This window comes from Synchiropus splendidus, chromosome 2 (genome assembly GCF_027744825.2).
Source record: "Synchiropus splendidus isolate RoL2022-P1 chromosome 2, RoL_Sspl_1.0, whole genome shotgun sequence".
In the NCBI taxonomy this organism is placed as follows: domain Eukaryota; kingdom Metazoa; phylum Chordata; class Actinopteri; order Syngnathiformes; family Callionymidae; genus Synchiropus; species Synchiropus splendidus.
In genome coordinates this window covers 8,204,654-8,231,593 of record NC_071335.1, presented here as the reverse complement: position 1 = coordinate 8,231,593, position 26,940 = coordinate 8,204,654, and the positions used below count along the sequence as shown (strand labels likewise).

Here is a 26,940-nt window from a genome sequence, read left to right as displayed (position 1 = left end):
AAGATATGCTGAGAGAAGTTTGATCAAGGGAAGAGTAGAAACAACGTCGGAGATAAGACTTATAACATATCAACCTTGTCAGGAAGATGAATACTGTCTGGAATCAGAACAATGAGCAAACGAGCCAGGTTTAGGTTCGGAAACTGTTTTAGAGAATAGACAACCATATTTGCTGATAGCTTGGATGTGTGGACAAAAACATCCGGCTCAGTATGAAGATGCCATTGACAGAAATAAAACAAAAGCACTCAAACTTGACAGTGATTTGAAAATATTGAATTGAAGGTAAAAATGGCAGTTCATATGAAGAGGACTCAGCCACTCAAATGATTTCCACATGTATTTGAAGCATTAGATGAAGTAAGAGTTTAGACTAGAACCAATAATCATATGGACACAAAAATTAACATAACATTTACTCTGACATGCAAAGTCTTAGGAAAGACTAGGCAAATGAGACACATATTTTCTAAGATAAGAATAATACCAACAATTGTATTAACTGTGATATCATATCAAACCACTGATGAGAAAACTGTCCCTGAGAATGGTTGGACTGAATGTCAATGCGCAATGATGACTGCTGAACCCACTGCCCGAACTACAGTATATGCCCCATTTGGTCATTCAAACTGAAAAGCATATCTTAGCGGCAGTCTTGTAGTACAACAGGTTGCTATGACAGCTGATCTCCAATGTACCTCTTCCCACAAGGACATTATTTTTGGAGATGCAGTTTAGGTTATTTTCAGAGGAACAGTAGTAGTTCTGGGAGGTTATCTTTTAGATTTGACAGGGATTACTCTCCTGTTTCCAGGTGTGAGATAAGTCTTAGTGTCAGTCCTATGTTTCTAACCGATCTCTGCAGCAGTCAGCTGAGGAACCATGGAGGAGATAAAGTGATCATTGTCAGTGTAGCTACCAGGCAGGCTATCAACATTAGCAGTGAGGGTATTATCCAAAACTGTTCCAGGTGTTGGAGTAGTCATACAGAAAATAAGCTGCCTGTCAAAAATGGCATCTGCAGTTCGTTGGTCATTCATGATCATTTTTGGATGGGGGTGGTATTGAGCTTGATGAACGGTCTGGTCTTGGTGGTTTTCCTTTTCAGGGATGTGGTCAACGTTTTTTGCAGCAAGGATTGAGGAGAAGAAGAAGACCGATGTCCATCTGTCAGAAGCCAATATGGTGGTGTAACATAAACCACATTCACCACCAGACGTTCAGAGACCCACAAACCAGAGTCACAGACAGAGTGGCAGAGAGGACCGTGAGGGGGAACCATCTCGTCCGGGCGTTCCCAGACAGCGTCCTCAACCTCATTCTCTCCCCCCTCCTTCTTTCAATAAAGGCGGGAGAAAGTACCATGGTGTCATTTTGAGACTCCAGCAGAACAGTGACTCAGTTAAGTACGATGCAACCCTTTGTGAAACATGCCCAGAAATCCAAAATATAACATTGCTGTGGGTGCAGAGTTTTGTGAAAGTAAAGGAAAGTAAAGGAGGATCGACTGTGGGATCTAGCCCAGGTAAATGAATGATACAAAACAGTTAGTTATACAGCTAAAGGAATGACTCAAGTTGAATGTTTAAGTTGTACACCAACACCAATGGAGCTTCCAACTGTAATGTGGGAAAAGAACACATCTGAAGAATGTGGCCAAAGTAATAGAAAACAATGTAAGCATTGATATTTTGCAGATATGACGTAAGATGATTTGTTGTTCAAACTTCCCATGTATGGTTTACGCTGCAGATTATTATACAGAAAAAGGGGCGTGAGGTGTTGAACAAGCAGGACAGTATCGTGCCTGAAACTAGCCGAATGGTGCTGCAAAATCGGCAGGTGTTAGACTGTTTAGCAGATTAGCAGAAAAAGGTGGTGTGTGTCGTATGTTTGGAGATCAGTGTTGGAGTTACATTCCTATTAACATTTGCCATTGAAATGAATAGACTAGAAATTTAAAAACTGAAATGAAACAACATGCTGGGGCTAAAAGGTCAGCCTGGGATTGGTTAGAAAGACAGCGAGGAAAATGGGGAGCATTTTTTGCTAGAGTGGGAGCTTCAGATGCAGTCATATTAATTGTAATATTTCTTTTATTATCTAACCTTTTAATTCATCTTTTAATCATGCTCTTATTATTTTATGGTTTATTATGGTTTTATGTTGGGAATCATGTTATTTGAATGGTCGACCTTCATTTACTTGCATATAATCAAAGATGTTCACATTTGTTATTTTTGTTATTTGTACTATCATTGTTCATCAAAAAAGGGGGGAAGTCTCAAGTATGAGAAAAGCAAAAGAAAAGACCCAGACTTCCAAAGGAAACAAAAAAAAAACATTTATCCACCATTGTCTGTTGTTTTTTTTGTTTTCTTTTGTTTATATCATTTACATCATGTGTTCCAGTTCTATATGGTTTGATGGTTAATTTTGTGACCAATGTCTGCGTTTCGGGTTTTAATAGTAAGAAACCAAGTAAGAAATTGGTTCAGCACCCATCATGTCAGCAATTAAAAGTACAATTCAGGAAATCTTTTGATGTTAACATTTTCCTGCAAAAATGCAAAAACCCACAACTTAAAATCAAAAAGAATTTACCCTGACAGAGCTCTGGGTCAACAACTACGCCTGACTTTGCCTTAGTTCAAGTGGTTCAGTGAGACAAAGACTATCTCTGGCCCTAACCCTATATATACACTTTCAGTCTATCTTGGGGTGTTGTCTCCGGTGATTGATGGTTGCTTCGCGGCCTCACAGTAAACTCTCTTGGCCCTCACTCCGCTCGTGTTTCCATACATCTAAATTCTGTGCGTGCTTGACGTCTTTTCTCAGCCGCCTCCTTAGTTTCTCTCGTTCCTTTGTTTCCATTCATTGCTGTTTGTTGCTGTAAGCGTGTTGTGACGGAGCAGCTCCGTCAGTCCGTCACCGAGACCTCGTGCGCGCTCTCTATTTTCCCCTCCTGCTCAGTGGCAGCAGGCAGACCCACGCTCAAATGCACACACACACACACACTTTGACAACTAGTCCGGTTAGTCTTCAAACTTACATACTTACATACATACGAGAATCACACCCAACACATGAAACTCACCACAGCCAGCGAGACGCGTCTAGCAGCTGGCCAAGCAGAACGCGCATGTTCCAAACAGGGGCAGTTCTGCTTTATTTATGCGCGTGCTTTCACGTGGTTTGTGTCAGACGTTTGGAAATTATATTTACGATAATTTAGGAGAAATGGCCTCATAAAAATAAATGTATGGAAATAGTACACTTTCATAATAAATGAAAAGATTGAAATTGTGTTTAATTCTAAAATGGAATGTGATGCCCTGTGATCCGTTCAAGGGAGGGGAAAAGGGATATTTAAGGGAAGCCATATTGTATTATTTGAGAGTGTGTGTGATGGTGGCAGACAACTGAAAACCGTGAGTTGGAGAACTAATTTGTGAGCTATTTGTTTTTCTGTTTTTTGAAAGCTGACCCGGTTGTTTTTGTGGAACATCCAGTTTTCTCTGTACATTTTGTAAATAACCTCTTTGCTACAATTTTTCAGTTTTTGTAAGTAGCCACTGAGATCACTGCACTTTTTGGGAGAGGACCACAATAAATTGCACCTTTTTCTGATTTTTTTTTTTTTCCGCCATCATTTTTTAAAAATGTGGACAAGAACCCTGTGACACGCATGTGAGTGTTTTTTGGCTTGGCTGAATTTCTCTTTTTCCCCACTTTATCTTTATTCCTTGTTTGTGTGTGCAATCAGATCCACCATCGAGCGCTTTTCGTTATTTGAGCCTCGTGAGCAACCTCTGAGTGTGTCTTCTGTTGTCCCTCTTAGTCAGGCATCAGATTATTTGGCTGTTTTCTGTTTCCGGTTTCTCCCTGCCCCAGCTCGTGTTTCCGCACTCTGCGTTTGGTGTTGATGTCCTCAGTTTATAGAGGGTTTTCACGGCGCGTCATCAAAACCGGAAGCCGCCATGTTGGAGATACTCACTGCTCAGCAGAGAGCGGTACCGAAGGCGATTCTGCAGCGTTTCCTTGAAAAATTGTGAATAACAGTCGTGTTTTGGATTGTACGAATCGTTCCGATCGTGAAAAACATTTGGAATTTTATCGACTGCTGAAAGTTATGACAAATCAAGGAGAACAATGCCAGAAGTTGTCAGAAGAGATGAGTCGCTTGTGTTGAGCAAAGCTGAACCAGGACAGGAAAAAAAGAAAAAGTATCGCCTAAATTACTGTTAATTTGCATTGTAGTGCCGTGGAAGAGAATACACAGAACTTTTATCAGAACATGTTTATTGATGCCAACCCACACAGTTTTCAGAACGTTCCCTTAAAAAGCTATTTCTCTCTCGCTCACACACACACACGCACACTCATCAAAATGTTTAAATACGTCACATTCTCATAAAAGGTGCAAATGTCGCCGACTACTTGGTATAACAGTTCCCTGACCCATCCGCACACCATCTGGTTATACGCCTTCGAACTCCGGTGACAGTTCAGATCCTCGGCGGTGGATGGAATAGGCGAAAAAACAGGTAATTAAAAATTAAAATATCAGGATACGTCACCGACGGCAGACTGTCCGCGTCGTCGTTCACCCACGACGACGGAGCCAACTCGTACAGGTCTGCACCACCAATAAAGCTCAGCTTTCGCACATTTTCGTGTTCATTAAGTCCCTCTCGGTATGTCCTATCTCTCCCAACTCGTTTCGACGAGCCTTTCTGTGTTTTTTAGCAATTTTCCATTGCACTCCATTCACAGTCTATGGGGATGTTTATGGGGACGAGCCATGACAGATATGTCTCTTAGGAGCATGTGCCAGAGCGCGATAAATGCAATCGTTGCCAAATTGATCAGAGCAGATTAGAGAAGTAACCGTACGTTGTTTTTGTTTCATTATTCAAAAAATAAAACTCTCAGCTCCAATGCATACAAAATGTGTCCATTACTGTAATTCAGCGTTTGCATTGTTCGTCGGATCGTGAAGTGACAGCTGATACAGAAACCATCGTTCCTCCCATCCTTCATTGATTTGGATAAGAGGAAGGATGTCTTTTTGTAATCCTGTTATGGATTTTTCTGACTACAATAAATACCAAAAAGAGTGAATTGTCTTTTACGAATATTTGTTGAAAGAAAAATTGCAAAGTGAGTGAGAATGCAAGTTACATACACAGTATGAAGTTGACTCTTCATCTTCACTCTTCTCTCTCTCTCTCTGGGGAATTCTCCGTGAGCATACACTTTAATCCACTGGATAGGAGGGTTAGAAACAACATTGAAGATAACAAACAAGAATATTGCAACAACCTTGAGCATCTGTGGGACGCTTGTTCTGCACTCAGAGTGCCCAAGACTGTATGGTACTACCAAAAACAAATCTGTGCGTTTTGCAACTTGCTGCTTTGTACTTTCCATGAGCGTGTGCTGACAGACGTGTGATCAGAATTAACATGCTTAGGTTCTTCTCTGCTCGGTTCCAAACACCACCAGTCCAGGCCTGCTGCCACTCAGCGAGCATTAATAAAGAAGCAATTCAATACATTTTGAAATACATTTATAAACAATGGTCACGAGCTTTGGGTAGTGACCGAAAGGATGAGATCGCGGATACAAGCGGCTGAGATGAGTTTCCTCCGCAGGGTGGCTGGGCGCACCCTTAGAGATAGGGTGAGGAGTTCGGTCATCCGGGAGGAGCTCGGGGTGGAGCCGCTGCTCCTCCACATCGAGAGGAACCAGCTGAGGTGGCTCGGGCATCTGATCCGGATGCCCCCTGGACGCCTCCCTGGGGAGGTGTTCCGGGCATGTCCTACCGGGAGGAGACCCCGGGGAAGACCCAGGACTCGCTGGAGAGATTATGTCTCCGGTCTGGCCTGGGAACGCCTCGGGATCCCCCGGGAGGAGCTGGAGGAGGTTTGTGCGGACCGGGAAGTTTGGGCTTCCCTGCTCCGAATGCTGCCTCCGCGACCCGACCCCGGATAAGCGGCAGAAGAAGGTGATTTATAAACAATTATCAACAGAATGTTTCCCTTCTCTCTGGGTGGGGAATGAATTCCTGCCTCAAGTTGACTGGTTTGAAATCTTGTCTCCAGTCCACACTGTTGTGTGTAAGAGAGAGCTGAGCCAAAGGCAAAGCTCTCTATTGACCGATCAATCTTCATCCCGACCTTCACTTCTGGATATGAACTTGATGAAAGGGCGAGATCCCAGATGAAAGCTGAAATTAGTTTTCTCTGACAGGTGACGGGCATCTCAGTTAGAGATAAGGTCAGGAGCTCTGTCACTCAGGAGAGACTCCGTGTTTAAAGTGACCAGTTGAGGTGATCTGGGCATCTCATGAGGATGCCCCCTGGGCGCCTCCCTTTGAAGGTGTTTCAGGCATGGCCAGCTGGGAGGAGAACGAGGGGTCTCGGGATCCCCCAGTCAGTGCTGCAGGATGTTGCCTGGGAGAAGTGTGTTTGGAGCAACCTTTTGAATATGCTGCCCCTGCCACCCGGCTGCAGATAAGTGATGATGGATGGATGGATGTTTCCCTTACAGCTAAATTGAAACCATGCAACAGCATTTGTTCACTTGTAGTTCATTATGCGCTTGGTCAACCTTTCTTATTTGTTCATTTATTCATTTTTTTAAATCCAAAGTGGCGCGCAGACACCTTTTAAGCTCAAAGTGATCCAAAATTACTGACACACTTTCCATGAGTGACCCTGCCCTGAAACTCTTTGTGATCATATCTAAAATATATGATAAGATAGTTGAAGTGTGATTGTAAAATTATTAAACAAAAGAAAAAATCCAAAAATCTAAATTCAAATATCTTTCAAATGTCTACTCATTTTACTATCATTTATAAATCAATGTAATTCTACATTTGTGCCTGTGCACGTATACTTATGGGTGTGTGCTTGACAGCGTATCATGTGGGACTCACACTTCAAGCATGTACAAAGGTGAACACGCCCTTAAACAGATAACTGAGTAGAAACCGACCTGCCTGACAAAAGAGCACTCCAAGCCCAAAGGTGAGACGTGACCACAGCTTCTGTTATGGATATTCACGCCACAACTGGGAAAGTTTACCTGCAATCCCACAAAGATAAGAATGTGAGTGTTTTTCCTCTTTCTTGTCATTGACAGTTAGCCTTGTTTAAGTGCTGATTATGAATTCAGTATTAACTCTGGCTTACTATTGAACATTTTGTGATATTTAGAACATCATGAAGCTGCAGGGCTTTAGTTTCGCTTATTGTTTCATAATCCAGGAAACATGTTTTTGGTTACAAGGGAAAAAACATACACAGAAAATGCTGAGACTCGAAGCCAACAAGTTGGAACAGATCTCATTCCAGAGACAATTACACACTTGGACTTCCAATGCTGTCTCTCTCTGTCTCACACACACATGCACACAACTGCTCTTTTTTCAACTCTATGTTGAAAAGAACAAGAGGAAAAAGAATAGACAAAAAATATGTTCAGGAGAAAAAAGGCAAGAGGATCTTTGTTTAATTGTGTTGTTTTAAACAGTTCTGTGGTTGGCTCTGGAAGTAGTCTCACATTCCTGCCACAGTTTCAGAGTTATCTTCAGTTTTCTGGGACTGCTCTATGACGCTCGCCAATTTCTCAGTTATCAATTAAATCAAATACCAATTATCAACACCATGGTTATGATCCTGCCACGCATATGTGTGTATTATTACATTTAAGATGGCAGTAAATGGCAACACACACCACTTTAAGACCATGCAACTGTAGTTACTCGATATTATTTCCCTCTTGACACAGCATGATCAGAAAAACAAGACAAAGATATCTACGTAGATCTTAGCCCTCACATTCTAACCCATTTATATCTGCAGCTCAATAAATGAAGTCATTATTAGTAATGTATATCTGTTTATACTTTGTTTTAAATATATGAAAATTGTGTGCATAAATTCTATTGGTGGGAGTACAAGCCGTTGTAACTATACTGTATGTAAACTAGTCCATAAACATTTGAATATTTGAATGAGCTTTGATTATATGACTCTCAGCTTTTGGTAACTTCAAATCAAGGAGTATTTTGTGTACTAACCTGGTGTCATCAAGTGTCAAAGCTATGATATGACTATGACTAATACATTTCCAGTTTTATGCAAGTATAGAAACTAAAATACATTAGCTAAGCATATTTTTATTAGTATATATATATATATTTTAAAGTCAGTCATCTGTTTGCTCAAGAATTGTTATTTCAGACTGTCATAAGATACATGTAAGATGTTAGTTTTTTTCATTGGAATAGTCACTTTGGCTTGTAATGACTGTCTTGTATTACAAAAAAAAAACAAAAAAAAAACATCCGTGACCTTTGACAGCGATTGTTCCACCACTCAATTTTTTTTTTTTCCACAAAAACTGACAATCAAATCTGAATATTTTTTTAAAGCCCTGGTGACATGAGACTGACTTCTTGTAGTTTAGCAAATAATTGGTCATTATGATTAATACAGTACATGCTTTGATGTAGCTCAGAGGTGCGCAATCCGGTCCTCAAAGGGCCGGGGTGGTGCAGGTTTTTGTTCCAACCAAACAAGCTCACACAGTTTAACCAATCAAGGGGCAGCTAAACAAAAATGGGCTTGAGGGTTGTAATCAAACTAACCAGAATTGTATTCGACAGTAGAACATTCTCTGAGGTACAGATTTGCTCACAATATGTCAAAACTTTCCCATCTCAATTTAAGATTTCAAACGAGACTAAACGTGACCATGATAACACACAAGGGAGAGTTATCACAATATGACAATGAACCACTCACTTCAACTTTCAGAATCACATGTAAAAACAGGCCACAGGTCAGGCCTGCGAGGTCAGACTTGGGTTCATCACCTTATCTCCTGGAACGGTCTTCCTATTAGGTTCTCCAAACAATCGGTACATTTTGGCCACTCTGGCAAATTCCCAGCTGAAGGTGGATACTGGGATTGTAAAGCCAGAGGGGCTGTCATGCGTTTTGAAGTATAACTCTATTCCATGCCATTTGTATCAGGAAGTGAAAAAGCACAGCCAAAACCTACTCAAGAGAGGTTTATCTTCAGTTATCTGAGAATATTTCGTTATATCTCATGTTGGACTCGGTCAGGTTAATGACAACAGCCTGTAGTGAACTACCACTTCGCTTCATTCTTTCTGGCTGCCGTGGACGTCCCACCAAGCGCGGATGTTCACAAAGCACAGCATGTGCTCATGGACCAGGTTCTGCATGTGGAGCGAACTTTCCCGGACCCCCCAGCTTTCACCAGTTGTTAAGTCATAACTCCTTTTATTGACTTCTTCGTGCACCTCCAATAATGACTCAATCATACTCAATAGAACAGTGCACTCACATGGTACATACAGCGCATACATTCCACTACATTGTCCCGTCAGACTTGATGATGGTGAAGTTGTCCAGGTTGACTCGTCAAGCTAGGTCTCAGATAGAGCGATTATGCAGATTTCTGAAAGCTCTTTCCAATCGGCACCCGGCATGTAACTGGTCTGTTTTGTGACGGAGCGAGCAGATGTTTGACCGGACGGTGAAAGGGAGATTTGGATGACAGGGATGCTTCCTCATTCTGCAGCGAATATTTTCAAAATGAATAAAATTCTTTGTTATTCAGGTATGCTTCAAAATATTACATATGTTGACTTTTTGCTTTACAAAACATACTAATAAAATGTCAAAAATCCCTCACTTGCACTTTAATCTTAAGTGACAGGGCTTCACTGTTGGTAACGCTGTTGCCAACGTGTTAAGAAAAAGCAATCAACTTGCCACCTAACTTGCACCGCCCCTCAGCTATAAAGGAGCTCTCCTCACCTGCTGCTATTCATTGATTCAACCACAGGAGCATGCCTGCCAGGCAGCGTAGTTGAGAATGCGACACTCTTAACAGACGGGTTACAAAATGTAATCCAAGGTTCCTAAGACAGTGTGGTTTTGTCCTCTGACCGGCCTTAGCTATTGGTAACAACTGGCGAAGGCTGGCAGATGAGTGTGCTGTATCTCCAGGGGTTATCTACATCTCAATGTGCTTCTGAGAATAGAAAAATCATTGTTCAGGCTGTCATCTATGTGGGAAGAATAGAGGCAGTCTAATCTAATGTAATGGACGCAGATGGGCAGTGACAAAACCTTCAAGACTTGCCCGAGTGGTTGCCTCTATTGACTGAGGGTTAAATGCACCCAGCTCTCTCTGGTTAACGGGGCGTCCTAGCCAAACTGACCTGCTGCAAACTCGGAAACAGCGACCAGTGACTAACACGTTAACCCTTTCACAGACTGCATGCACAAAAGACCAGTGACCTATGAAGAAATCTATGTATGTCTAGTCTACAGGATCAATAATAAGTTTTGAAAGTGCCCCCAACACTTGCTGCAGGTCCCAATATGGCTTCCACGAGATCCACACAGAAAACAACCAATGGGTGATACCCTATTGTTTTCCACTCAATGCCGTTGTGGAAGGCTGAAAGGACTGAAAAAAAAACACCAACACCGATGGCACCCACCCTCTGTCAAGAAGAGACTGCAAAAAAGAGGCCATGGAAGCTGTGAGAATATGCATGAGACAACATACATGAGAATATTGACCATCTAGGTTTGGGCACCTTTGTATGTTGAAGTCTGACACCAGGAGGCAACTCATTTAGCCCTACAAAAGCAATACCTTGAGCAGCCATCCCAACGTTGGGCATGACGTGTTATGAGTCAAGACACAGAGAGGGACCAAAGTGCAGTGATGAGAAAACTTACAGGAGGCAAGGAGTGGAGCAAGGTACAATTTTTAATCATTAAACAAAACCAGAACAGAAAGAGTCACCGAACCGGGAGAAACAATCAAACTTAAATCTGCAAACAGAGAGAAAAACACTATGAACAGAAATAGTAAATCATAGAACAAACCAGGAAACAGAGGAAGGAATAAAACACGAACTCAGGCACCAGGGTTTCAAAGAGAGTAAAAAAAAAAAAAAGACCAAAAACTAGAGCGCAGAGAGCCACTTTACCACAGAAATCAAGGAGTCGATCTGGCACACGTTGCTGGAGTTCAGGTGTTCTTATACGCAGGTAATTGGGATGACTGGCTCCAACTGTGTGCCACACAAACAGGAAGACAGGAGAAACAGGAGTCCAGGGAACAAAATAAAAGCGGATCATGACAGTACCCCCCGCCCCTTTTTAAAGAACACCTCCAGGTGTCTTACCCAGTCTACTGGGATTCTGATGGTGGAACTCACGACCGTGTCGTCTGATCTTCAATATCCTTCGCACCTGGATGGATGGTCGTCGAAGACCAGGGGAGGAGGAGGCTCGTTGGAGGGGCTGAGAGAGCTTGGAGGGGGAGCTTGGCTGCAGCGGCTTGGATGACACGATAGGGTTCTGGGGTGACGCTGGCTTTGAAGACAATCTCGGGAGCGATGGCTTGGACTGGAAATCGGGGTTCTGAGGCATGGGACAGAATCTTGGCGGGTCCGGCTTGGATGACAAGCAGGAGAACATCTCGATAAACTGGCTGGAACTAACTGTTGAGTCTGAGTGGTGCAGTCCGCTGAGTGACCTGATCAGGTGTGCTGCTGTCCATCGCCCAGAGAGAGTGAGGTGAGTCCAACCTTGGTACGAGTCATGGGAAAAGAACGAGGGCTCTTGGGACAAGTAGGACAGGTGCCAAGAACATGACCAGCCACACCACAGTATAAACATAACCTGTGAGCTAACCGATATTGATGTGCCTCAGGTGACAGACAAGTTCTTCCCACAAGCATGGGTGTCTCGGTCTCTGGCGAGTGACCTGAGGAAACGCACGGTTGTCTCTCACGCTGAGAGAGAGAGGTGTATTTAACGTGGGTGCCAGGGGGAGAAGGAGGCATCTTGGGACTGTAGGGAAATACACCTTTAATGTATCTTCCGTGTGTTCGTTTACTCGTGAGAATGACTACCAAAAACCCACAAGTTAAAATCAAAAAGAATTTATTGCCTGACAGAGGAGTCTAGTCACCTTCACAGGGCCCTGGGTCATCAACTATCTCTGCCTTAGCCTCAGCTCAGGTAGAATAGTGTGACAAAGTCTGATCCCTTTTTGTCTCTCTTTTATAAGCTTTCAGTCCATCTTGGGGTGTAGTCTCCACTAATTGGTCTTGGTCTTCTTATGGTCCTGGTCGTCATGGGTCAAATTCCACGTGTGGTATAGACTCCACTCAGTCTGGAGCAATGTTGATGAATCCTCCAAAATGTTGCCTATGATAGGTGGTAGCTGACAACCCGATCCATTCATCTGATTGGCTTGCTTCTGTCATCTCATCCATTCTCCATCTGGTCATTGGGTTTACGATGCCACAGATGGTCTCCAAAAGGTTCCTTCATCAAGCCTCATGTCAGATGCCATTCACTTATTCTCCGCATCTGTTGAACTCAATCTTTTTATTATTTAACAAAACATTATACAATAATTTAATTTAATAATATAGCTTGATTAATATATTTATTTTGTAATATAATATTATTCCCATAGGACGTACCAGGCAGGTGCTTAAAAAAAAAAAAAACAGTAGCACCACAATATAAACACAACCCATGATCTAACCGGAACCGACGCTTCTCAGGTGAGAGACGTGTTCCTCCCACCTGCATGGGATCCTCTGGCTCTTCGATTATAAACGGGTGTAAAGCAGAGACTTGACCGGCAGGTGGTACCGAGGAACAGACAGAATTTTCTCCGCAACCTGAGGAACAGCAGAGGACGCAAGCGGAGCACTGGGCAGATCAGAGTGGGAGAAAACACGTTCAACTGCTTCAGAAAGCGACTACAACATCTTAAAAATAGTCTGAGTAACAGTCTCTAAGTTACTCACCCTGGTGGCCTGAGTGGCTAAGACCTCCTGTAAGTCCATCTGTGCTGGGTCCATGTTTTGTTGGCCAGATCGAACTGTTATGAGTCAAGACAGAGTGGGACCCAAGTGCAGTGATGAGAAAACTTACAGGAGGCAAGGAGTAGAGCAAGGTACAATTTTTAATCATTAAACAAAACCAGAACAGAAAGAGTCACCGAACCGGGAGAAACAAAGTGAAGTCTAAATTGTCCAGAATTACAGCGTCATCAAACCGGGAGAAGTCTAGCCACGAATAAGAGTCCAAACAGAAAGCGTCACCGAACCGGGAGAGTCAAACAAACTTAAATCTGCAAACAGAGAGACAAATACACAATGAACAGAAATAGTAAATCATAGAACAAACCAGGAAACACGCGGAAACAGAGGAAGGAATAAAACACGAACTCAGGCACCAGGGTTTCAAAGAGAGGAGTAAAACCAAATGACCAATTGAGATCCTCCTAATGAAGGAAAACCGAAATCGTGGGTGAGGGAATGTGTAATGTGTTGATTACTACATTGGTTGTGCTGGAAATACACCTCCCATGTATCTCCGCGCGTCCGTCTGACCTTGGACCCGCCAACAAGTTAGTGTCTGCTCAGGCCTCCAGTGTCTGCTTCACTCCCGCCATTTTGCTGTACCTGCAACTTCACCTTCTTACGCACACTCAACCACACACTCTTCACTCAGCATTCCTCCATCTGTAAATAACTTCTTTATACAAGCAATTCCAACAATATTAATATTGTATAATAAATGCACAATTCCTAATCGTTGTCATCAAGCGCTTTGAAGCTTGCATCACCACTCACAATATTTCAAGTGGTCCTCGCTGCAGAACCAATGGGTGGTGTCCCACCAGATCCAAACCCACCCCTTAGGTACAACCCTGCCTCCAGTTTCAATCTCACTGAGAGCAGAGAGCACAGAGAGCGTAACTACAGAGTAGTTTACAATTTCCATCAGAAGCTGAGTGGAGCTGTTTGTTCACCATTCGGTCATGTGAGAATGGCCAGACCATGAGATAAGTAGTGCATTTAGACAGACCAGCAACTATACTATATAGCACCTGTTGAATGAGACAGATTCATATTCAGCCACACCATTGGGGGCAGAGTGATATGTTGTGTTATGAGTTCATGTAAAGCACTGGTTAAATGCTGATGTTGTTGTAGTAAATAAAATAAATATAACTGAGCAAAGCTTGTGGACAAACATCACGTTGTATTTCTTGTGAATGTGCAAAGGGAAGTACGTCATTGACGTTCACGGCAATCGATTATGAATAATAAAAATGTATGGGCACAAGACAGACACACAGGTGGCTCTAATAAAAACGGTTGGTCCTTGTGTTAAAAGTACAATTATAACTGTGATCATGAACTACAGTGTAATATTCCTGCTGCTCTCACAGAAAAATGTGAATAACATCTACACCTAATGTGTTAATGTGAAAATTTCCCAGACTCACATCACTTTCCACAGACTGATGTCCTGTCTAAACAATCCTCTCCACTCAAACTTGAAGTGGGGTCAAATGGAATAATTGCCAATTTGATGAAGTGCAGTAGCGGGGCAATTACCCTCAGAAGACGAAGTGGAGCTGCTTTGTGGGGTTGAACCTGGGAGCGGGGTTGGATCGGGGGCGGGGTAGGACCTGGTGGTTCTGCCGTACCTAGAATCAGTGGTTGATCTGAACAGCATTAATGCTTGATATTACAGATCTGCCTCTGCCAACAAGTAGGGCCTGAGTCAAGTCTGTTCTTCATTGTTTCTTCATTTTTTTTTTTTTTTTTGGTAGGACTTTTGATTGAATGAATGTCTGATGATGATGATGACGGTGATGAAGTTATTCTATTATGTTTAAGTCCATTTTTTGTGTTGCCTCATGATGAATCTGTATTGCTTGTATTTAATCAGTTGACATTAATGCGTTTCTCTGTTTCCTCAGAAATGGAAACCAATCTCCTTGTCTCTATTTTCTAGCAGCAGTGGAGCAGGCCGGTTGGAGATCCAGGACATGGGAGGTAGTGCCCACCCATTTATATTGTTTTTCAAGATTAGACTCCTTAATTTTCATGGTCGTTGTTCATACTAAACAAGCAGTAAGAATTGCATGCAATTCAAACATGCTGTTATTATGAGAATTTAGAGGAGTGAATGAGTGCCATGGCCCATCATCATTTTTCTATCCATGGGACAGATCAAGACAGACTTTAAAGGTTGTCAGTGAAATCGTAGTCGATTCTATGTCATACATGCTCTGCCCTCATATTGGCTTTGCTATTGGTTTAACCACTCCGAGGATCCGCCTCGTGCCTGAGAATTGATTGGCATAACTCTCCGCCCAGATAGGCTCCACCTCTCCCAATAAATCCCCCTGTTCGGCACCATTTGTCTCCTTTTGTCACTCTGTTGAATTGTTTATATTTCGTGTTGGATTATCACCATCAGGTGCTATGGAAGCTACTTGTGTAACATGCCAAGCTTTTTTGGAGGAGAGAGACACCCACGACAGCTACTTCAGTTGTTTGGGGGCGCAGCATGTTTTGGAGTTTAACTCGTGTGCTGCGTGTGTCAACCTCCCCGTGGAAGAAGAAGAAGCGAAAGTGGGAGGCGCTCCGCTCTTGGTTCGGCGGCCTGGTCGATCAGGCCCAGCCGTTGGAACCTGAGCCCAAGGGCAAAAGCAACGGCATGTAGCCCAAGATGAAGCCCTGGGATACATACGACGAATGCAATGATCGCCAGGTCTTCGTGGAAAAAGACCCCAAGCTTCTTTTGCTGATGTCTCCGGGCCAGCTCAGGGGCTTATCCGAGAGGACGAGGCGAGTGGGGGTGAGGATGAGGACAAGGCCGATCCTCCGTTGAAACGCTTCCGCTGGATAATATGCCGAAGTGCTTTGCGTTGCCGTTAGAGCGTTTGGGACTGGCCCCTTTGCAGAACTTCCAACCCCCCGAAGAGGACGACATATCTTGCTCAGTGCACGAGATTAAGACAAGGCCGAAGAGGAGGCCTTCAACCACGTGCCCCAAAATGGCGTTAACATCAAGACTAAGGTCCTGCTAAGGTGGAGGGAGTCGATTGGAGGAAGGATCTTCCTCCATAAGGCAACTCGCTGGCTCTGTGTCTGGCGCCGACTACTTCCCTTTGGGTAACGGGGAAGCAGGTTCTGCCAGACGAGCACTGCGCGATCCAAGTGACAGCTTCTTCCGCTTCTTCTATTCTCTCCTGTCGCAGGCCTTCATTAAATATGGCGGTCGGGGGCGTGCGCTGTCACATATGTCAGCACGGAATATGTGGCTTGGCTTGTCGGGGTTGGGGAATAAGCCCAGCATGCAGATCCAGTATCTGGGGATCTAGCGCATTGCAAGATTGCTTGATCAGATATCGAATGTCAGAGACACCCCTCGATTGAGAGCCGGCGATGTCATGTCACTGCTGGGGCTCATGTCAGCAGCGCATCCAGTAATGAAATTGGGTCTACTGAATATGAGAAGGATGCAGAGGTGGTTCAGCCGCTTGAAGCTGGATCCAGTAAAGGACAAGAATTGCCGACTGGTGCTGTCCGGGAAGGCACGTCGGGATCTGGTATTCTGGGACTCTCGGGTGCCAATCAGATGTGTCTGATTGGCACCCTGGACGGAAACAGTGTGGGTGTGGTCTGGTCAGGCCCGCCACGTCATATAAATGTTTTGGAGTTGATGGCAGTGGACCTAGTACTCCGCCACTTTGCTCCTCTCATCAGAGGGAATCATGTCATGATCAGGTCGGACAACTCGTCAGCTGTAGCGTACCTGTACAGACAGGGGAGTGTCACGCGCTCTCCACAAGGTGACAGCCTCCATCCTATTTTGGGCGGACAGTCACCTGCTGTCATTGAGAGCATGTCACGTCCCGGGTTCCCTCAATGTGGGAGCAGACAGGATGTCCAGAGGGGGCGCCCTGGTGGAGGAGTCGCAGCTGTCTCCTCGAATTATAACAGCTTGGAACCGGTTGCTGTTCGCTATAGAAGCGAATGCAAAGCTTGCCCTCTGGTTCTCCTTGAGGGCGTCGGACTGGGGGTGGATGCTCTGGCACATCCTTGCTGGCCAAGGGGGCTCCTATGCGCTTTTCCCCCGTTGCGTCTAATGATCTCGCTGCTGCAGCGAATAAGGGACCAGTGCTCGTGATTTGAGATGGTGAGTCTTTGACAACTGGTGCAGAGACAAAGGACTGGTTGCAGTGTCTTGTCCCTTGTCTGGGGTTCAGCGTCTACACTCGGAGTGTTTGCGGCTACTATCACTGTGGGCCACGAGGATTTTGGTAGATTTTCAGCCAGGACTCACCCTGTTGTGAAACATTTTTTACATGGAGCTTGCAGCATCAGACCAGTCGCGAGGGCTGTGGTTCTGCGCTGGAGTCTGCAAGTGGTCCTGGAAGGACTGTGTGGGTCATCTTTTGAGCCTTTGGACTCGACTCGCATTGACATGCTGTCATATAAGACGGCACTTCTTTTGGCCTTGGTGTATGCCAAAAGAGTTGGGGACTTGGCGGCTTTGTCAATCAACCTGGCATGTTTGTCGTTTGGGGATGATGGAGATTCTGTCACGCTCCGTCCGAACCCGTCTGATATCCTGTCTTTTAGGTCACGAGTAATCTCTTTGAGAGCTTTTTCCTCGCCTCCACATCAGGATGCGCAGGTGGCTCATTTGCACCTGCTCTGGCTGGTGAGGTAGACTATTCGTGTGTTTTGGTGGTCAGTCGCCTGGGAGGGCGGTGACCACACAGCACTTGGCGCATTGCATCTGTGCAGCCATCTCTGCAGCATAAGAGACCACAGGAGCTGATCCTCCAGCTGGCTTGAAGGCTTATTCAACCTTGTTCAGAGGCGTAACAATGCTGAACAGGGGGATTTATTGGGCAGGTGGAGCCAACCTGGGAGAGTGAAGCCAATCAATTCTCAGGCACAAGGCGGAGCCTCGGAGTGGTTAAACCAATAGTGAAGCCTGTTAGAGTGCAGAGCACGTATTCATAGAACGGAATTATTTCTTCAGTGAACTCAAATCTGCAGACAGTAATGACATACTGTATTACATTAACGTCACTTACATTTATTTGCAGGAAATATTTGGTAGAAGTTAGTAGAAGTTCCCTCTTCTCCTCTGCTCCTCATCAGGAGTAAGTTTAGAAAAGTCTTCAGTAGCAGCTGTGTTTGTCCCTTGACTCTGTCATATAATTTCATTATTCATGTTTTTGTTAAGAGTTTATTCATACATCCGTACGTTCTCCCTCCACACATCCTCCTCCGCCATAGAGTAGGTGTGGAAGTATCAGAGTACTGTACAGCGATGTTGCTAGTCAGTTGTACTAAAAACACCACGCACACAATTAAAAGCTGCTTTAATTAATGAGTACAATGGAGGCTAATTACATTTTATTCTATGAAGTGACTGATGTGGATAGGCAGAACAACACCACACTTGCTTGTAATTCAGTTATATCAGCGTCAATATGTTTCAAACTTCTTTTTGGTTTCACATCTTTTGTTTGTTTTGTTGGTGGCAATCAAACACTTGGGTGAGGTGAAACAGTTTTTTCTTTCATTGACATTAACATTGGCTCTGTGTGTGTTCCCTTGACATGGTGAATCGTGTAATCTGGCTTCCATTCATGTAAGCAAGCTGTTTGCGGATCAACTTTGACTCTTTGACCTGAAAGCGAAAACTCTTGCACTAGAGCAGTGACCCTCAAGCTTTTTGCTCCAAGGACTGGTTTATTGTCAGACAATATTCTGACGGACTAGCTTTTTAAGGTACATTGTGGATAAAAGAACAAATAACCTATGACATAATTGACATATAAATAATAATACACAAGGACAGCGGAATCGCACAATGACTCTTTTATACCGCTATGAAGAGTCACCCTCCAAGCATAGTATAACTGAATTGGCACATGAGGTGGCTGAGCTGAACACCAGAGAAAAAGTGGGAACACACATGGACGAAAACAGCACATTTGAGCTCTTAAAGTTCAATAAAATGTCTGTAGTTTATGGGTCTGACAATGACAAGGCACAATCTTGGCGAAAGCTTGTTTGTCTAATCAAAACTACGCTTGGTTGCTAAATGACCCACAGACCAGAACCGGTTCGTGGCCTGGTGGTTGGGGACCTCTGGTCTTAATGCTTGTCATATGAAGAACTACACAGCCAGATTCTGTGATTTATTGCTGTTCAATATGAAACCTAACGTGAAAATATATTTGGGTCAAAATCCGGTTTACAGCTGCTTTAACTCCATTACTGTCCCAAACAGTCATTTTGTCATTGCTTTCTGAACTCTGAAAGGTGTTGCATTTGTGTTTCAGGTGTTACAGGTTGGAGTGCAGGAGCAGATCGTCTAGGAGGTTTAAGGAAGCATCACCTGGCCACTTCAGATAGGAAGCTGAAAGTCATCCTACTGTCTGACATACTCAATGTTGTGAAACTCCCTCGGAATGCAGAGGCTTGTCCAATGGTTAGATTTACTTTTTTCTTGCTCTCCTAGCTGGTGGAGGTTATATTCATGTGCAATGCTCTTTAACTCCCCTGATAAGTGTGCATTTTTTTCAGATAAATAGTGGTGGTGCAGCCCAGCCTACAATCTTTATAACTTCTAGTCTGCGCGCTTTTATCAATGCACTTTGAAAAAAAATGAAATAAGAGCAAAGAACTGAAGACAGAAAGGACTTGTTGAAAATGTATGCATTTATTTATTTACTTATTTTAACTGTAATTGTTAACTTTGAAAAAATAGTCATTTTCAGTAGTGCCATTACCGTGTAAACGTAATCTCAGGCTACGTAGGTGTTTTGTCTGATAAAATTTCAGAATAACAAAATACGAAGACAATAAACACATTTTGTGTAGTGCTGCTCTCCAGAATAAGCAATGATGTAATTAAATGATGTAATTAAATTTTGACCATTGATGTTAAATTCATGTAACAGTTCCTCATTCAGCAATACCTCTGAATATGATGTTGCAGTTGGAGAAGTGCACCACTAAACAGCCACATTTATCATTTGTAACTATCAATGCATACAGTGACAGTTTGTGTGAATGGTCCATATTGACGAAAGCATGTTTTTAGGACAACATGTGTGCGTTCTGTGTTGAGACAAAAGAGAGAACGATGGTGTTTTCCGCTCCAAAGGACAAGTGTGTGCAGTGGGTGAAGCAGCTGTCACAGCACAACTTGGAGGCAAGTATTATGTGGAAGATTTTGTGACAGGAATCCTGACTGTGTGTCTACCTCAGAGAGGTGCCGCTGATCAGATTGTCATTGAGGAGAACCAAATCTACGCCTCAGCTGATGAAGGTAATCTTCCGCTGTCCCACTTTAAATGCTTAGTGAGGATTTTCTTCATATCTTGTCATGGCTGGTTGTGCCGTAGACTTAATAGAATGTGTAGGTTAAAAAAAAAAATTAACATAATACATAAAAAAATGAAAATTGATGATTTAAAATTATAGTTGGAAGATAAGCAGAAATCCAAAACAGAAGATGAGATACAGCAAGGCGCAGACCCCAGACAGGCTTACAAAAACAATGACAAAATCAACACTTAAATGCTGAATGATAATAGCAGGTGAACCATGGATCCGTGTCAGACAGCATTTTACTCAAAACTAAACTATAGGTTTTCCTGGAACAAATGGGAAATTTCATTTTTTTACACATCAGTGGCACTCTGCGACCGATCACCTTCTCATCAGAATGCACAATGCTCTGTAGTCTGCTATTGTCCCTGGAGGTGGCACTGTTGTACCATACAGTGATACAGAAAGTGAGGATGGACTCAATGACAGCTGTGTAGAACACCACCAGCATCTTTGTCAGAAGTCGTAGTTTTCGTAGCTGCCGCAAGAAGAACATTCTGTGCAACATTCCCTTCTTGATGAGGGACCTGATGGTCGGCTCCCATTTGACGTCCTTGGTGATGGTGGTTCCCAGGAAGCAGAAGGAGTCCGCAATGGAAATGGGTGAACCAGCCATCATGAGAGGGGACGGAGGAGCTGTGACTCTCCTGAAGTCCATGATCATCTCCACTGTCTTCTGGACGTTCAGCTCCAGGTTGTTGTGGTTGCACCAGGACAGCAGACGGTCCACCTCCCTCCTCTAAGCTGACTCATCTCCCCATCTGAGATGAGCCCAATGATGGTGGCATCCTTCGCAAACTTGATCAGCTGGAAGTGCATCATTTGGTGTACAGGTAGAAGAGCCACGGAGAAGGAACACAACCCTAAGGAGACCCGATGTTGAGGGTCCGAGTGTCGGAGACAGTCGTCCCCAGCCTTTCTCTCTGGCTGGTCAGGAAGTCCGCAATCCACCTGCAGAGGGAGTCAGGCACGTTCTGCTGGTGAAGCTTGTCTTCAAGCAGAGCTGGGAGAATCATGTTGAAAGTAGAGCTGAACTCCACAAACAGGATCCTGACACATGTCCACAGATATGTTGGCTCTGTAGGCAAACTGCATTGAGTCCAGGGGGGAGGAGTGATGGATTTCAGGTGGTATAGAACCAGACGCTCAAAGGACTTCATGACAAACATCAGTGCCACCAGTCTGTAGTCATTCAGTTCTATGATCCTAGTTTTCCTTGGAACAGGAATAATAATGGAGGATTTAAAGAGGGCTGGAACATGACAGGACTCCATGGATGCATTGAAGATGCCTGTGTTGCTGACTGAGTCCAGCATGGGTAGACCACAGTTCAACATTCCATTGGCATTAGGAAACAGATCATACTATAAACTAAACTGTTGCACATCTTTGTAATTAAATATATTCCCCAACACATGCAGCAGGGTGGAAACAGGATTTAATTCAAGGATAAACTGAAGTCGTAACAGCACTGAATCACTCTAGTAGAGGGAGTCAAAGTCAGTCAAAAAAAAAAAAAAAAAAAAAAAAAAACAATACTGGAGGGTGAATTAAACAAAGTGTGCAGGGAACAGACAGACAGCAAAAACAAAAGGAGACCAGTCAGAAATGCACAAACTCAAAGTGATTTGTCATACCAGGAAAAAGAAATCAATTATTATTTGGACGTCGGAATAAATCAGGATGCTGGACCTGAGAAACCTGAATGTAACTTCAGTTCTATGTGCTTAGAACAGAAAAAAATTACTTGTCTCATCTCTCTGAGTCCACATTGTCTGATGTGACTACGATCTTGTGCTACGTTGTTCTTAGTTTTTCGGAATGTTATCTCTTTCAGCAGTAGCACTAGTTCGGAATGAACTTTGGGGTAGTAATCCTACAATCCAAGTTAAAGTGCTTGTGAAGTGCAGGTATATGCGAGACAATACTTTTCTAATTTTAGTCTTTCTCTGTCTTAATGTTTCTCAACAAAATTCTTCCTTTTAGATTTTATTTAATTTTATCTTGTCCGTTATTGAAACATCATATTTTACATATTTTCACGCAATTGTTGAATTATTATTTTTTTATTTGGCTCTTCAATACTAACTTATGTGATTGCAATACCTTGATTGTAGCCCATAATTTTGATTTTGTTGTAAGGTTTTGACCGTGTGATTGTGTGCAGACCATATCTCACTATATGAACTGTTCCTTCATCGACCCAAAACACTGGAGAAAATTCAATTGTTGGTCTTTGTTTCAACCCCAGATTTCCGGGTGGTGGTGCAGCAGACAGAAGCAGCGGTGAATTGTGAGCTGAAGGGGTCTTACTGGTTGCAGGTAGGGGAGAAGGAATTGTTGCTGAAAGACCTTCAGAAGAACATCATTTGGGAGTGGCCGTATGAATGGCTGAGAAGATATGGAAAAGACAAGGTAGAGTCCAAATGAAAAGCTTAATGAATTGACACAAATAATGTGAGCTGGAAATGATTTCAGTTATAAGCTTGGCATTATGGAGACTGTATCGCAATCATTTGGAAAGAACTTAACAAATATGTTTTCATGTCTTTCCCCGCAGCTTGCATTAACCATTGAAGCAGGTCGTCGGTGTAACAGCGGTCCAGGAACCTTCAACTTTGAGACCCCAGAGGCAGCTAAGATCTTCTCTTTAATGAAAAACACCATTAAACAGAGGTCTTCAGGAACCCAAAAGAAGGAAGATGAAACACAGACAGCCTCTACCAGACGTGGTCATTCACCATTACCCAGAACTTCAGAAAACACTAGTCTGACTTCATTTCTGGAAAACAAGCTTGGAACTACAGTAAAGCTATCTGATGCTTCAGAGCATAAAACTGACTCGGTCAGTCCTTCCTCAGTGCAGCCCGCACCGATCACCCTCATGCCCCTCCCCAAGGTGCCCACACAGAAGAGCCCTGTTGTGGCTACGGAGCCATCAGATGCAGTTTATGCTGATCCACTTGAGTGTCTCCAACCCACACCCAAAGGCACAGAAGCCCTCTATGTTGATCCTGCCAGTGTTCTTCCTGTTCAACCGCCAGGTTCCAGAATAACAGCAGTACCCACTTTGCACTCCTCAAATCTCGCTGTCCCCATGAGTCCTGCGGAGTCTGTCTACTCTGAGGTATTTGACAAAATTACTCCTCTGGACTCAACAAATGTGAGGCAATGTCTGAAAAATATCCAAGAAGGAGACCCCATTTATGCAGAGGTCCACAGTGAGAAGGTGAAGGAGTCTGCCACAAAAAAGACAAAACCAGATGCATTTTCTCACCTCTACGCTCGAGTGTGCAAACCCAGCGCAACTTCTGGAGAATCTAGACCAAACGATGATGGGCCCTCTGTGTGTGCTGCAGCCAAATGTGAGTCGGATCAAATCCTTGATGATGTGATATATGAAAATTTGGGGGTTATCTAATAATCTGGATCAAAACTAAATGTTGCTCCATGTATTAAGCAGTGTAAAAGACACGATTATGGTACCAATAATCCCAATTGTTGTTGTTCAGTGACTTACTTTTTGTATGCTTTTTTGTCATTTCCCATCAGAGGTTTCCACAGCAACCAAGCTTCCTCCCACTTCATGTATCTTATCAATCCTCGTCTGACCACCCCTGTCCTGATCTCGTCCTCCTATACCACATCCATGCATGTCCTTAGTTGACTCACTGTACTTTTTTTTCCTGGTAATTCCATTTCTAACATTCTTCATCTGACAAGTTTCCTGTCTCTCCTTTCCACATGCCCCAACCACCAAGTCTGGCACGCTGATTTCTAATCCTGTCCTCAGTTTCTCTCTCACCCTCTCTTTTAGCTACAGATCACATATATCATTCAGCGCCTACATTATACAAGCTCTCATTTAATTATTTTTATCCACATCTGCTGCAGTTACTATACTCTCAATAGAGAACACGCGCAACATGAGTCTATTGGCCTGTATGGGGTGTATGAAAAGTCCCATGGAAAAGCTCCCGAATGACTGCAAGCACATTGTGACACTAGAAAATACATTTTGATAAACATTTCTAAGAAGGAGCTGACAGACAGTCTGGTGGGGTGAAGATGCCATGGCCCTTGAGTTAGAAGACTACAGACCACTGGGTGTTAGAGAGATGACTTGTATTTGTATATCGTTTGGAAAACCAGCAGTAGTTGTCTTTGTCCTGAATCATCTACTTGATGTATGGACTTGCTAGCTAAAGACTCTCCTTGTTTTCTGTTAATGAATTTAATACCGTTTTATGCATCTTGTTCTTTTTAATTTTGCATGTTAAAGCTGAAATAAAAATAAAACAAACTGGAGGGGACTTGACATTAGTATCAGGAAGCTTGATCTCAGCCAGCTTTGCAGCTAAAACTGTTGGAGAATAAATTCATACATTTCATTACCAACCTGTGCAACACTTAAGCTAAAGTATGATCTGTTTCCTAACACCAATGGAATGATGAACTGTGGTTCACCCATGCTGGACTTGGTCAGTTTAACAATAATAGTTACTTTTGCATAAACAGAATGTTCAGCCAAGTTTCCATGTCCGTCACACCTGGTCTCCTTTGGAAGAAAACATGGATATCTATCATTTGTAACGTCAGGTCATGATGGCCCAGCCAAGCATCCTGGATTCTGGGAAATCATATAACGTTTCCAATGATCGGACACTAATATGGTCTAGTGTTCGTGTGTAATATTGTGTGTTGGATTCGAGGAACGCCCTCGGTCCTATTGTGTATTGGATGGTGTAATGGATTTGAGGTATGTATCTGCCCTTCGATTTCTTTGACGCTGACCATTGACAACTAGATGCTGATGTTGATTTGGAATAAACTATGTATTGCATCCCACAACGTCTGTGGTTCTTCGTGTTTCCGTTCTCTCCTGCTCAATGCCCTGAGATCAATGGAACCCGCTGGCTGGACAACAAAACCATGCAGAACTAGAAAAGCACTCAAAGAGCAACAAAGTATCCTTCAAGAAAAGAAAAATCCTGGAACCAAATGACCATCAAATGACAAAGATCTCCCAATGGTTGCAGGTTCTCTCATGTTCAGAAATAGGTATGCGTTTCAACACCTGCTCTGGCTCACGCGGTTTGTCCTGCACAACTGTTGCTGCTCCCAGAGTGGACTGCGCTACATTGTGATCGCGGCCCTGTGCTTGTCATGATGTTAGTTTGATGCATATCTCTGCTGCAGGTATGTGCTACAGCTCACATGCATCCGCCACCAATTTCCCTTGTAATTTTGACTCAGAAAGTCCCTGAGCATTCATTTGGACCACTGTGAGCAACTGGTTGATGTCGGCTGAGGTGACTGCTGTATCAGTGAATTAAAACCAGATAATTTAGCGTTGTGCATTATTCACTTTTAGGAATGGAAAATGTAATACATTTTATAATAACAAAAAGTAGAAATACATGCCTTTCGATTGTCTTTGGATTTTTGACTGTAGATTAAGTAAATATGTGTTGAAAATGAACTGAATGAAAATTTAATATATCCTATACATGTATATAGAATCTTTACATACAATAAGTAAACTGACTCTGTTACATCATGTCATTGAAGTGACATTACAGTATTGAAGGCCCTGCATATCAGAGAACGTTTTGCAATTTCCCCTTTTTTTTCAAATATTTATTCTTTGTCATATTGATTTGTAATGATCATGAATCCGTTTTTTGTGAGACTGTCCACTTGAGGCCACTGCATTCTGTGACCGCTGGTCATGGAACTTAAATACAAACTGCTTCAGGAAATCACCACCTGTTCAGGGTTCTGCAGCCTTTCCCAGTGGTCATTGAGCTAGAGGCAGGAATACATCGTGGACAGGTCAATGCAGGGTTGGAACTAAAATGAACAAGAAATAAGTTTCTTTCACTGATTACACTGTTACTTTTTTTCTCAATTTTCTATTTTCAAGTGCACTTGAATGCAACAGTTTTCAGTCAGTTATTTGACACAAACACCGTATTTCTTCACCTGACTAGCAGCTAGTGCAGGGGCCGGCAAGCCACATACGGGGAAATAAATGATAAGGGTCCACTGGATGCATATCTCGTTGGTGTACAAGTTGATCAGCCGCGAGACAACAAGCATGTGAATGCAATAAGTTTACTCCATCACATAAGTCGCCACAATGCACATGTCATTCCCACACAAAGACAACAAACGTATGGTGACTAACTAACTACACAACAGAAAGGGGAACGGCAATGTGCTTCAGGAACATCTGAAACAATAATGAGACAGGCAACACACAATCTCCCAATCACCAATCAACCTGACTATTTTCTCACATCAAACTACACTCCCATAATCCTTTGAACCATAGGGAGTCCGGTTCGCCACAGTATTTGTCTCAAAAACAAACATCATGGCTTCTTATTAAGTGAAAATGTTTTACTTCTCTCTTCAGACCTTGTGCAATTTCTGTGATGAATAACGTTTCAGCAGCCAGATTTGACAGCTGGCATGCGCAAAAAGGCCAGCAACAGCAAAACTGCAGATTTTTTATTTATTTTTTTATTTATATTTTCGTTTGTTTTGTATTGTAATTGTAGATGTAAACATTATTGTGATCTCGAAAAAAAAAAAAAAAAATAATAATAATAAAA

General features: G+C 43.1%; 1 protein-coding gene across 3 annotated transcripts; it reads left to right on the top strand.

The window, feature by feature from the left end:
* Positions 1–6,974: 6,974 nt before the first annotated feature.
* Positions 6,975–25,125, top strand: LOC128754361 (docking protein 2-like). 3 transcript variants are annotated; one of them, XM_053856924.1, is made up of 8 exons: positions 6,975–7,122; positions 14,869–14,944; positions 19,267–19,415; positions 20,031–20,141; positions 20,198–20,258; positions 22,572–22,735; positions 22,881–23,685; positions 23,873–25,125. In XM_053856924.1, coding segments are annotated over exons 1-8 (1,425 nt in total). In that variant the 5' UTR covers positions 6,975–7,065; the 3' UTR covers positions 23,875–25,125. The 3 variants fall into 3 exon arrangements, with proteins under 3 accessions (XP_053712899.1, XP_053712898.1, XP_053712900.1); XM_053856923.1 differs by having other exon boundaries at positions 22,881–25,125; XM_053856925.1 differs by having other exon boundaries at positions 7,041–7,122; positions 14,907–14,944; positions 22,881–25,125.
* Positions 25,126–26,940: the final 1,815 nt, after the last annotated feature.